At 48.4% G+C, this 13,569-nt stretch overlaps 1 protein-coding gene across 7 annotated transcripts in view; it reads right to left on the bottom strand.

Moving 5' to 3' along the window:
* The window catches only part of DTX2 (deltex E3 ubiquitin ligase 2), a 34,617-nt gene that overhangs the window by 13,842 nt on the left and 7,206 nt on the right, over positions 1–13,569 (bottom strand). For all 7 annotated transcript variants that reach the window (XM_058854106.1, XM_058854107.1, XM_058854111.1 and 4 more), the window contains 2 exons: positions 10,628–11,213; positions 2,485–2,543 (listed from right to left, as the gene is read on the bottom strand). In XM_058854106.1, coding sequence (XP_058710089.1) covers positions 2,485–2,543; positions 10,628–11,213 — 645 coding nt within the window. The remainder of the gene's footprint in view (positions 1–2,484; positions 2,544–10,627; positions 11,214–13,569) is intronic.

Raw genomic sequence — 13,569 nt, 5'->3', positions numbered from 1 at the left:
CAAGCACCCATCACACAAACAAAACCCAGCTTCCAATTCAGACTCACAGGATTCCTCATCTCCTGTTTAGCCACCAGAAGTTCCCCCTGCATCCAAGAGATGCACCTGCAGCATTTCTCAATATCAGCCATGAGATTTAGAGGTTGTATCTGTCCAGCTTCAAACCAGAGCCAAAGCTGCTGAGATGCCAGGGGATGGATACCAAGACATATTTCCCAAAATAAAGCCTCCTTCACTTACATCTGAGGCTTCTCTCTCCCTCACAACATTGTCCCCCCCAGCCTTCTCCACTGATGTTGTAGGAAGCAGTCATGCAGTGGGGACTGGAGGAACAAAAGGAGCACAGCCTGTGTTAGAGAACAACCTGAGTCATGAGTAACTTGCATACCATCAGCAGGATTTTAATTATGAACTAAATACCACTTCCCAGAAGAGGTTCTAAAAACAGAGAGCAGAACATAGAGGGGAAGAAGGTGCCCCTAAAGACCCAGCCAATTAATATTTCAGCAAAACTTTTCCTTTTTACCAGAACTCCATTGCTTGCTTTTCACCAGAAATATCCCCAGAGATTTATTTTCCTTCAGCTCTCTAATTAACTTGTATTAATCTTTTCTCTGCTTTTATGTGACTTTGAGGACTCAAATTCAGATTTCCCTCCTCCCTTGCACCTCTGAGGTGTGGGACACTTGGCAGAAGGCAGCACAGCACCCAAAGCTGCACCTGAAGGAGACCCTGGCCCCAGGGAGCTGCTTCTGCACTTCCTTACATCCCCATGTGCCTTAAGCTGGCTGCCTCAGGGAGAGGTGAAGAGTATTAAAATGAGTAATTATCCCTTCTTTTACACCCCCAGACTGCAACAACAGAGATACCAATTACAAATTTAACCATTTTATTGCATTAAATGGTAGCAAATGGCTTATTCTATTGGGATTTTCTACAGCCTTTTCTACCTAAACGTGGCACCACAAGGCATAAACTGACTGCACATATTCACCTCCTTACACTGAGAATCACAGATAACATTAACACAGCCTGGATTCATCAGGGCTCTTCAGCTCTGTGCTTTATTTACCTTTATGTGATTAAGTACCTAATTCCACAGTCAGTGCTAACAGCCAGGGCATGAAAGGCAGAGCTGTTATATGCAAGGGGAGTTCTGCTCAGGTAACCCACCTAGACAAGGCCTGAGCTTGATTTTACATCTTGTTTCCACAGTGATTTGCTAAGGAGGAGACAGATGGGCTGCATGCTGTCAGAGGACACCTGTGTTAGTCTTCATGCAGTGCCAGTTTGGCTACAGACATGTGCAAGGCAGTTTCCATGATGCTAACAACATTAGATGAAGGGAAACATCAATCCTGGGGACCCTTTTCAGCCAGGGTAAAACCTGGCACTCAAGAAGAGACCAAACACCTTTTTCTGGAATAAGGTGGGAACCACTGTCTTGAAAACAAGAATGTAACTGTCTCTGCTCACTCAGGAGCTAAGTTTTGTGTCCCAGGAGTTAATAACCTCAAGTAACCATGCATGGACAAGACACAGAGGAAGGAGAGGGTTAACAGACATTCTGTAGTGCTTAAAACAGAGAAAACTCCAGAAAATACCAGATGTTTAGCACTCCTCTACCAGGTAATGATAGTTTGAGAGGACAGCTGGTACCAGTACAGAGACCTCTGCTCTGGGCAGAGCACCCAAATCCACCAGTAGCACCACACCAGGGTCATTGGTTTGGCACAGGCTGAGCCAAAACACAGCAAAGGTGCCACTGGCTTTTGGCACAGCAACACCTCCATGGGAGGTGGACAGCACAAACTCTCATTTTCAAGGCAGTGCCATTTCAACTTTAACAGGCAAATCTACTCTGAAAAGAGAATTGAAAGCTGCTACTTTCATCCCTCCCAGACATACTCCTCAGTATATTTAGTACTGTGTTCACAGGTTTGGATAACAAGCAAACCCGTGTTCTGCTGCACCAGGAGACAATGTCTGATTCAACTTCTGTCTCCCCTTTCCCAAGACAAGGCATCACAACCCTCTTTAAGCTAAAGACCACCTGGGCTTTTTTATTAAAACCACATTGTAAAAAATCATATTAAAAACCACACAAAAATCTCACACCACTCCTCTCCTTTGACTTTCAAAAAAGCAGAAAATAGCAGCTAGCACTGAGCTTGATTCACATGCCCTTTCCTTTGCTACTTGCTCATCCACATGTACAGAAGAAGATAAATAGCCATGCCTCAAATAATCTCACTTATTTTGAAAGACTCAGGATGAGAAAAACAGTTAATAAGGTTTGTCCATCCCATTCTCCCCCAAATCTGCCCTCTTTGCTTTTCTGAAAAGTCTTTGGATCTAAAACACCAGCAACAATTCTAACTCTTACCAAAAATCAAAAATGGAAAGTGTGTGCTACAAGAAAGGCAAACCTCTCATTCACCTAATCCTAAGAATTGAGCAAATAAAGCACAGGGGAGCTCTTACCTGCCAGGGCCTGGCTCACCCTGCTGGGTTTGGGCATCTTGACAGGCAGGGCCTGGGTACTGGAGAGAAAAAAAAATAGACAACTTTAACAGCAAGGATCAGAGACATTCAGTAATGCACTGCTCCCTGTGAAGCCCAGGGCGCTGGATATATTAACAGGGATTATTTGCTCAGATGAGCCCCAGCTGGGACCCTCACCCAGGCACCCTTCTCCCACTGGGCCAGCAGCTGTACTTGCCAGAGCTCTCTCCTAGATTTACTTACCTGCAAAGGCCTTAGAGCTATGCTGTATGTAGCTGCTTCCAGCCCCATCTTCTCCTAACTCATCCATTCCTCCTGCTGGACCCTGCTCTGATCTGGTGATACATCCCTGCTCTTGCCAGTCCCCCACAGAGCTTCCTGTGAGCAGCCAACCTGCACTACACATCCAAGGGGGATGTGGGGATGAGGGAGGCTGAAAGAGACCTGGAAGAGCTTGGCCCCCATTTTCATCTGGAAATCAGGAGAATTTGGACACCAAACATGCCTTTCAGGTTCCTCACCTACTTGTTTTGGCAGTGCTGGCAGCTGTATTTCAGTTTTGGGATACACAGGCAGCCAGGGTTATACCATTAGCTGGCAGCAGGAATTAGGGAGGAAAGGGGAGCAGCAGCATCAACATTGATGGGGGGGGTCACTAGAGAAGAAAGGAAGCTGGATCCACATTAGCAGAACAGGAACACTTGAAATCCAAATGCTGGCACTGAGAAGCTACCCATGGACTTTGTCTCAGGTGGCCCACATGCCTGAGATGGATGAGGCTCATGCACCCCAGCAGCAGTTAATACATGGTGCATTCACACAACAATCTCCAAGGATTCCCCAAAATTATACAAACCTGGCCAGCTGCTTAGGAATTCAGAGACTCAGGAGGTCAAGAGCCCAGATCTCACCCACTATTTAGGGGAAACCTTCTTCTGTCCAGCTGGGATGCAAGAGCTGTCCTGCCCAAAAAGGTACCACAGAGGTCTCTCCTTTAAGTCTTGCTAAAATATTTGTTCACATTTCCATGACAATGACCAGGGCTGAAAAGATTTTTGAGTGACACGTGGCTGTTTTCCACCCCACCTCTCCTACCTGTCACAGTTTGGAATAAGTTCCCACACGTGTGTTGCACTCTCTGAAGAACCCTGGGCAGGACAGAGGGCTTGGTGCAGCTCTGGCAGCCTGGCCAAGTGAGATCAGCACCCCCAGACCCTTATAAAGCTCTCCAGATCACAGAGGTTTCCCTCCTGCCTCTTTCAAAGGCTGTGCTTTCCCTTTTGCTGCCCCAAATTTTGCAATGCCTTCAAATGGTGCAACAGACTGTTCTGGCTACAATTCAAACCCACCAAACACAGGGGAAATCTTCCCTGTGATTTCAAAGAGCTCTAAATAAGATGTCTTTATGACTCTCTTTCCTGATTCACCCTCTGCGTCACAGCTCTTTCTCAGGTATTTCTAAATTTCTTTATCTCATCCTTTTGCTTCACTTCTGCCCTTATGTTCCTCTTCAGAAGATGGCAAGGAGCAGGACTCCTTGTTCTCCATCTGCAGACATGAAGGATAGTTGAGGACCAGGAACTTGAGAGAACTGCTCCCAAAAAAATCAGAGACATTGGACCTTCCCTCATTTCCTCCTGAGAAGCCAAGAAGACACCACTGAGCCTAGGCACCCCCTCCACCCCAGCCTGTCATTGATACAGAACTGTTTGTGTTTTGTTGTCATACCCTGAGATGAATCTTGGGTGTTATCACTTCTCCATGGAAGGTTAAGCACAAAGCTGAACCTTCTGGGGTGCCAAGAAAACAGGTGGGGGCAGAGAATCCTTTCAACAGGCTGGAGCACAGGGTCATTACACCTGAGGCTGGAGAAAGCAAACCCAGAGCTGCTCTGGGAAGGGGATCACTGGTAACCATGCTTTGAAAAGATGGCAGAGAAATCCTTCACTCTCCTAATTGTGAGACTCAAATCCAAGTCATCCATGAGTTGGAGCTTGTATGAAGTTGTCCTGGTTTCAGCTGGGATGGAGTTAATTTCCTTCCTGGTAGCTGGTACAGTGCTGTGTTTTGGATTTAGGATGAGAATAATGCTGATAACACAGTGATGTTTCAGTTGTTGCTGAGCAGTGTTTACACTAAGTGAGGCCTCTTCTGTTCCTCACCCCACCCCAGCAGCGAGGAGAGGCTGGGGGGCACAAGAAGCTGGGAGGGGACACAGCTGGGACAGCTGACCCCAAGTGACCCAAGGAATATTCCAGAACACAGGATGCCATAATCAGTAGCAAAACCAGGGGGGAAAGTGACTGGGGGCTGCTGCTTGGGAATGGCTGGGCATTGGTCAGTGGGTATGAGCAATTGCTTAGTGCATCACTTGTTTTGTACATTTTAATTATCATCAGCATTATTACTTTCCTTCCCTTCTCTGTCCTGTTAAACTGTCTTTATTTTAACCCACAATTTTTACTTTTTTTTCTTCCAATTCTCTCCTCCATTCCCCTGGGGGAGGATGGAGTGAGTTGAGGGGCTGTGTGGTGATTAATTGTCTGCTGGGTTAAACCACAACAGAAGTGAGAAGAGCCCTTGAGATGTGCAGAGGGAAACAGATAACACTTGATGCATTTGCAAGCAATCAAGTTTGGGAAGCTGTGAGTGCACTGCAGATAAATTACCATCCATGAGCCAGGAAACAGTCACTGATCAGCTGCACTCCTGGTTTAAAGGCAAAGTGTGTCAGCTTTGGCTGCTGGAGGCTTTGAGCCAACTGATGTGATGATGGAGAAACCAAATACTTCTTATTTCACTAAATACACACATTCATTAGCAGCTCTCAGCTAACAGTGCTGTGGGACGTGCTGACCCATCCACTCTGCACCGTGGGAGCAGGGCTGCCACACTCCCTGAGCTCTGTTACAACTGCAGAAAGCCCAAAGGCTGATGAAATCAAGGGAAATCCACACTGCTCTGAGGTACCACAACACTGCCCAGGCAGGTCTGCAGCCACAGTGCGTGGGAGGAAAGTACTGCTGTGCCAAGAAAGGTGAGGAAATGCTACTCAGAGCCTACCCTGGGTCTGAAGTGAGGGTTTGGGGGGAGGAAGGGGATGAGAGAGCAAGGAAGGATATTGTTATTGTAGTGTAACGTGGACTGTGCATCCAATAATGGAACAGCACAAGCTCAACGTATTCCAGCACTGCCATATCAGTGCTGGCTTCTGGGGACAGGTCCTCCTGCTCATTTATTGAAAACAGCTCAGTTAGGAGAAAAAATGATGTTTTGGATGAGGGAGATCTGGGCAGCAACAGAGCAAGAGCAAGCACTGCAGTGTGGAGAGACGAGAAGGATCTGCCAAGACACCTGCTCCTGCTACCCATGAAGATTTCTTACCAGGCAGTGCCTTTGACTCCTGGCCAAGTGCTCTTGCAGGTGCTTGCAACACCTGAAAGCCAACGCCTGAATTCTCTGAATTTGTCCTGGTATCAGTTCCTCCTTCCTGGTCCTATTTTGTCTTGCTGTTTGCCACAGCTCCTGCTCTCCCACTGCTCTGTGTGCTGGATGCTCCTGAGTGTAACTGGGATCACCAGATTGTGAATAAAAGGATGCAAAATAAGACAATGTTCTTGGAGATTCAGCAAGAAGATCCTGGTAAGATTTCCCACCACAGATTCCCAGGCAGTCTGCTACAGGAGGCAGACAGGGCAGACTGAGATTTCAGCATGACAAACCCACTTGCTTCTCCAGAATGTCAAGAATCTGCAACACCAGTGAGACAGCAAAGCACAAGTCCAGCAAGGAACTGTGTCAACAGCTTGGAATCCAGGGCTGCTGCCACTTCAAACACTGGATGGCCAGGTTGGAGCCATCACCTGAGCCACACATGAACAATAACCCAACAGAGCAGAACTGGGGAAGCCTATAGGAACTCACCCTCTCCACCTGATACAGCCCTTTCTTCCTTCCTCTCCCCTGGCCAAAACCAGCAGGCCAGAGATCTCTGTATCATGGCATTTTTGTAGAACTCTGGGCAACAGCCAACACTTCTCCTCACAGATCAGGGCAGTGTCTAGCCCTGCTTCACACGAAGTGCTACCACAACAGCTTAAGGTCCAAGCCCCTTCCCAGGGCTCACTGAGTGTCCGGTGACATTAATGACTCCACCTGGTGGTAGCACCATGCTGGCTAAAAGGGCTGCAGGACAAGTGACAGTGGAACCAGCACCAGGAGAGCTCCTCGCCACCCAAAGGAGCTCGTGGGAATGCCTATGGACAAAGCTGAAGGATACAAAGGTGGAGAATAAAAAGGAAAGGCTCTGGTTAGGGGCCTCCTTGATCCTACAAAGCACTGACTGTGTGTTGTTCCCCATAGGAAATTTGGAGTCCAGAGCTCTCTTAAGAACACCCCAGTTCTGTCAGCATCCTTTTCTAGCTGCCAAGACCCCTGTTCCCCCTGATTTTACACAAAATCCTGCCCCCATGAGCTGCCTGCCTTATTTCTAGGCACAACCCAGACCAGCAGCCAAAGCCACATAAGCTCAGAGAAGCCTGCAGAGCTACTGTAGGGATTTGCCTGGCTGGGACACTAATTAATATCCCTCAGAAGATTGCTTCCTGCAGCTTTACTTGCTCATGTTACAAGTAGGGCACTCCTTACTGTGCTTCAGGAGTGCCTCACTCTGTAATTAGACAGCACAGTGCAGGGAACAGGGGAGCTCTTGCCCTAGGGAATTGATGCTTTCCCATGTGGAGTGGGAAGGATTTGCCAGGAGGTGGCTGGGATCCTGAGTGCTGAGATAAGGACACAACTCTTGCCATGGCACACTCCATGTGCAGATTCCAGTGCTGTCCATGAGAGAGGCCAGATTCATTAACTGTGTTTCATCCACAATAGGAATGAAGCAAAGAAGAAAGAAGCACAATAACTTGCCCACATGCATGTAATTCATTAGCAGCACAGCCAAGGATATTAGCATATAGTTAAGCCTTGGCACTCCTCTCTGGGTTTTCCAGTGGCTTTGACCCTCTTGAGAGCAGGAGGAAATTAAAGTGTATTTGGCAGTGCTGAGCTCCGCCTGCTCTCACACCAGCATCTGCCCTCCAGCAAGCAGGAAATACATTTAATCACCCTGAGTGGCACAGCAGCCCGGGCATGCCCGTTCTGGGGGCTACCCCTGCCTGCCTGCCAGCTAGAAATAACTGTTAGAGCCACACAGGGAGTCAAGCAGCTCTCCAGGATGAACTGCACCTCCTTCTCAGCCCTGCAGGAGAGAGGTGCTGTAATTTTTAGCTGTGTTTCCGAAGGAGACTGGGTGTAAACAACTGCACTGCCTTTCAGTCTCTCCCAATGAGTTTTTGAGCTCTTCTGCCAGTTGCAGCTCAGCCACCTCTGCAAGTTTTGTGGAGATCAGCGGTTTTGTAAAAGCAAGTAATCTGTCAGGGCTGCTTTGGAGATAAAGCTTGTAGGGTGAACACAGCACAACCTTTAGCAGACACCAGAGGATTCACCATGGCCCAGTGCTTCCTTCCCTCGGGTCTCTGAGCATGGGCCAGGACAGGAATTGCACATCACAGCTAAGAGAACACAGAGAGAAACCCATGGCAGGATAATTAATACAAGATAATTAGCCAAAATGGTTAGACTGTTGGGTGATGCAGGGCATTGACTGCAAGGGAAGGGGAACTAACAACCATATTATGTCCGAGGTGGGAAGACAGGGAACCTAGTGGATAAAACAACCCAGGAATGCTTGGGGCTTAGGAATTAAATGAAACACATTGTTAGAGTTTGCTACTCAGGTTTCCCCTAATTCACAGAAATTAAAGGATTTTCTGCTGGAACATGGGTTTCATGAGTCCAAGACTGTAACTCCAACCAGGAGCAATTACACCCACCCAGTGGCTCTGAACCCCAGCACAGGACTGATGGGGAAAAGCCATCTTGAGCTGTCAGCTAGGGATAAAAAAGTCCCTTCACATATGGCATGCTGCTGGAAGACAGAGATTGCCCCCCTGTGTGCATTTGTTGTTCTGGCAGGGATAAAGAAGTGACCCTGGCACAAATAATCCCAAAACAAATCACACCCCAAGGGAACAGACAGCAGTGGCCAGGGGAGTGGGGCTCACTGAGGGGTGGGTTTTACACAAGTCTCACAGCACTCACACACTCCCAGGTATCCAAAGAGCTGCCACCTGCCCTGTGTGGCATGTCCTGCTGTCCCCTGCATAGATTTAACTGTACAATCCCTTTTGCATCCCCCAGAAAGGCTGGCTTGGCTAGGGATGATTGCCAGGACACCAGCCACCTCACCCCCTCCACAACACAAACAGCTGAGCTGCAAAACAGGTTCAAACAGCCTGACCTCAACCAGCCATGGGCACCTCCTGGCTTTCCCCAACCATCCCTCTCCTCCCAGTGAGCATTGCCTGGGCCATGGGCTCAGTTCATGGTCAGAAGCCCATGGCAACCCTCTCCAAGCATCTCCCTCCCATCCTCCCCTCCTTTCAGGCCAGCCTGTCCCCCCACCAGGCAGCACACAAGGTACTCAGAGCCTGATGGGCTCCAGACAGGCTTATGGAACAACCTGCAGCATTTGGCTCTTCCTTTTCAAGCTCCCCACCCTGAGTCACTTTGCAAATCCTTTGGGAAAGGATGGGGATTTCAAGCAGCCCAGTGGCCCCACGCACCCACCAGCAACTCCTGTGAGAAGGGGAATTTGGCAGCTTCTTCAGGAGACAGCAAGAGCCTTACTGGGGGCTCTTGTAGGCAGTGCTGAGGTCTGATTTTCAGCCCTACTCGGTAACTGGAACAGAGAAGCACTGTGGATGCTTAAGGCAACACAGAAAATCACCAGGTGGAAAAAAAGCACCAAAAAAAAAGACCGTGAGAAAGAAGAACAGGATGTGAGAAGTCATTTCACTCAGATGACCCTGAAGAGGGAAAGTCCTGATACAATACTAAGAAAAACATCTCAAGATTCACCATCTTGTTTAAAACACAAATGAGATTCAAAACAAACCTCAAACCCCCGTGCCCTGTGCAATTAGCAGAATGTGCTTCCAACACTGCTAGATCTCTTATCTCTTACCTACTTGGACAGGTAAATCAGCTCTGGCAAGTTTCCCTGCAGCTTCTCCCGGGTTCAACAGCTGGATTATTCCCAGTGAAGTGAGTGTAAGGCTCTGCCATTTCCAGCCATTCACAAACAGAGGGAGCAGTCAGCCAGCCCTTGCTGGGTCACACTTGGTGCCAGCACTGCTACAGACAGGCCACACACACCTCTGCCAGCAAGAGCTTGAGCACAGGAAGAGCTAAGATCCTGAAACTGGAATAACCAACTGTGGCTTGCCCCAGCAGCCCATGCCATGGAGAGGAGCCGGGCTGTCAGACCACAATCTTCTGCTTTCCACTGAGCTGGCAGCAACCAAAATGCCTGAAGAGAAGTGAAGCTCTTCCTCCCCCACTAGTAAAGGTGCAAACACAGCTCTCCTTCAGCTCTAGCTGATGGGACCTGAAATCCTGGGCTGAGAGATGCCCACTGGCTCCAGCCCTGTCAGAGAGGAGCCACAGTGAAAATGGATTCAGTGGTACCTCTGCTCTTCATCACCACTTAGCCTGAAAAATAACCTGGACAGGTGATTCTGACAGAGAGTTCATGAGGTCTCAGCCACATGCAATGAGTTCTGTGGTCCCTCCTTGAAGGGGAAGAGCTGAGGACTCAAAGCAGTGCTCTACTCTACTGCCTAATTTGAATTAAATAAGTGTGTTTACAAGTCCCCTTTTCCTTCACTGAGTCTCTCTCCAAGCTGCTTTTTAACCTAACCCAAAACACCATTGCTCACTATTAATTTTCTCAAACCTTCAGAATTTCAACCTGAGTGAATTGCCCTGTGGTTCAGGGAGACTGGTAGACAGGGACTATATTTCAAATGGGAAAAAAAAAAGAGGTAGAAAATAGAGGGGAAGTCTTTTCATCCACTGTACTGGATACACAGGCACAAATTTCCTTCTCCTAGGGAGAACACCTTTGTAAAATCTTCTGGGACAGAGAGGCTCCTGGATAATGAAGACCCGAGCACAGCAGATCTCTTGGACTCACATATGGTATTTAAAGGTGAATTAGGATCTGTACCTGACTCCATTAGATGCTGTCAGTGCTGCACTGAGGCTCCCAGTTTGAGCCAAAACCAAGGGGTTCTGTGCACTGAGTCTTGGTGTTGACCTTGCTCCAGTCAAAGTGGGTTTGTTATAGGGCACGTAGCCAACGTTGGAAGAACTTACTGACGCAGTCCTGCCAGGAGCCTGATGAGTAGTGGAAGAGTTGGGAAAGTTTGTCATGGAGTGACGGTAGCGTGTGGTGATGGGACCAGTCCCGCTGTTTGGCCAGCACTGCTGGCAAGAACATCCCACCCCTGTGTGAAGGGGTGTGGCGGAGGTCGTCACCGGGTACGGGGCGTCCAAACGCCGCTGAACGCTGCGGCGGAACCTCGTGGTCTTGTTGGTCTGGACTTGAGCCACAAAGTCAACCTCATAGTTGTAGCCCAAGGGCCCAAGATCCACTCGCTGGTGGTTGGTGGCACGGGCCTGCTCCAGGAACACGCAGACGTTCATCTCGTACGGGGACCACCCGCCCTCGTCGTTCTGCCACTCCCAGACGATGCCCTGCCCAGCAGCTGAGTCCCCTGGGAAGACGTGCCTGCGGACAGCCCGCATCGTCCCTGTGGGGGAGAGGAGGGGAGAATAAATACAACAATTTAGTGAGAAGAGAATTAAGAGGGACGTTGTCCCAGGGATTTGTTTCTGCACAGATCTGTGCAGGCTTTTTTCATTCTTCCTCAAGAGGGGCACTAAAAGACCTTCTCTTCCCAACAGGGCTGGGTGTGCTCATGAAGCTTAGAAAAACGCAATATCCCCGAGATCCCTGTCCCTCTGCCAAATCTGATTGTGGGCTGGCAGCAGGTTCAAAAGCTGCTAGGAGGAAGGGTGGGAAAGGAGGGAAGAAGAGAGGATGCAGACGCAGACACACCCAAGCACAAAAGCACAGTGATCACATATGCCTCCCTGACGTTAAAAGGGAAAAAAAAAGTAAAAAGAAAAAAAGAAAAAAATCAGGCTGAGGCACAGATCTGGTTAAAAAAAAACCAACTCCCACAGCCTTGACAACAGAGTAACTATAGAGACAAGACACCATCAGGAAGAGCTTTGTAGGAGCACTTAAGGGGCTGAACGCCCACTTGGCTACACAAGGGTCGGGGCAATTTTGGTCTTGGGAGAGTGGGTGAAGTCCCACAAGGAGCAAGGGCAAGGACTTTGGAGAAGGACAAACTTCTCCAGGCTCCTGACTGCTGGGAGAGAGAGCAAGACTAGAGAGGGGAAGACAATGAAGTAACTTGAAAACTGGAGAGAGCAGCTGTTCAGACAAAGGGAGAGAAATGGAAGGAGACACACTACTCTCTCAAGGCCGCTCGACAGTGACAGCTGGAGCCCGAACCCCCTGGAAGCCTGGCTTTCCAGGATGACTTCACTCCTGGGTACTTTATCCCTTACTTCAAAAAAGCAGCCTTCAAATGAGAGGGAAGGAAGCCACCCAACAGGAAAGAAGCTCTGAAACTTTTGAGAAATGGGTTCTTGCAGCAGGGTCAAAACTGCTGCTGCAGGAAAAATCCTCAGCAGCATTCTGCACAGAGAAAGAAGAGCAGGAAAAGCTGTGGGAAAAGCAAGTCTGGAGATCTAGGAAGGTGAGGCTGAACAGGGGTGCAGCGAGTTGTTACAGAAGGAGTTCAAAGAAGAGCACCAAGAGAAATAAAAATAAAAATAAAAATAAAAATAAAAATAAAAATAAAAATAAAAATAAAAATAAAAATAAGAATAAGAATAAAAATAAAAATAAAAATAAAAATAAAAATAAAGCCTCTGAAGAGGTGATGAGAATTATGGCACTGTGCTCCAGGACCCCAGGTGAAAACTGGCACGTTTACAAGTACCCACAGCTAAAGCCTGAGGAGAACTGCCCCAGGATATCACTGGAGACTCAGTGGGGCACAAGCAATTCAGGCAAGCTTTACACCAACAAGCACATCCTAAGGAAGAGGGAGGACAGACCATGTGGGACTCCACACTGCTGAAGTCCAACTGCAGCTGCGTACAGGCTCTGCCTGCCTGCATGCTGGCATGAGGATCAAGCTGCTGTTATTGCTCCAAACACTTGTGAAAAGTGTGTTTCCTTATCTCAGCACTGCTGAAGTTCCAGAGCTGACACAAAGGGTAAGGCTCTCTTAAAGGCAGAATGTGCCAGACCAAGGAAGGCCAAGACTTGTGTTTCTGCTCCAGAGCACAGCACCGAGCATCCTGCTTATTGCAGAGCAGGACTCTCCAGTGACAACAGCCAACAAACAACATCTCATCAGCACACTTAAAACACTACTAGCAGCCAGTCAAACACAACAACCTCCCCAATAGCTCAACCATGGAGCTCAGGATTCCTGTGGGACCAGACTTTCCACTGGTAGAAAGTAGCAGAACCAAGATAATGTTCCCAGCCTGGAATTGATGTCTTAGTGGAAAAGCAGACTAAATAGCCAAACGCCAACTCTGGCAATGACTGTTCCTATCCAGAAAGTCCTGCCAAACTTCAGAAACATAAACGCATAGCCTCAAAAGATGGATAACTTCAGGAACGAAGCCCTGAGCAGCAGGAGGACTAGGGATGGGACTGGACTGGGAATGAGATGATAAGACATGCATTACATTTAGAAATGAGTGCAGGGAACCTGTTCCCAGAGAACAGGAACTACCACAGATAAGGGAAGGTGTCCAGTGGGACACATGTCAGGAGATTAACAAGGCTTCCCCTGCTCCACTGGCAGAAGCTCAGAAGCTAAAGGCAGCACAAAGAAGACTGCAGGACTTTGAAGCAACTTGTGTTTTTAACACACTCAAACAGCAGCAGAAAGAAGATTTTTTAGGAGTCACCAACAAGACCAAGGCCATGCACTTGGAAAATGTCCCCCTTCCCCCAGGCTGGCAGGGAAACTGGTATTCCTCTCCAGGGTGGGCAAACAGCTGTGGTGGGAG

This window comes from Poecile atricapillus, chromosome 21, assembly GCF_030490865.1.
Source record: "Poecile atricapillus isolate bPoeAtr1 chromosome 21, bPoeAtr1.hap1, whole genome shotgun sequence".
In the NCBI taxonomy this organism is placed as follows: Eukaryota; Metazoa; Chordata; class Aves; order Passeriformes; family Paridae; genus Poecile; species Poecile atricapillus.
This window is presented reverse-complemented; position numbering and strand designations above follow the sequence as displayed.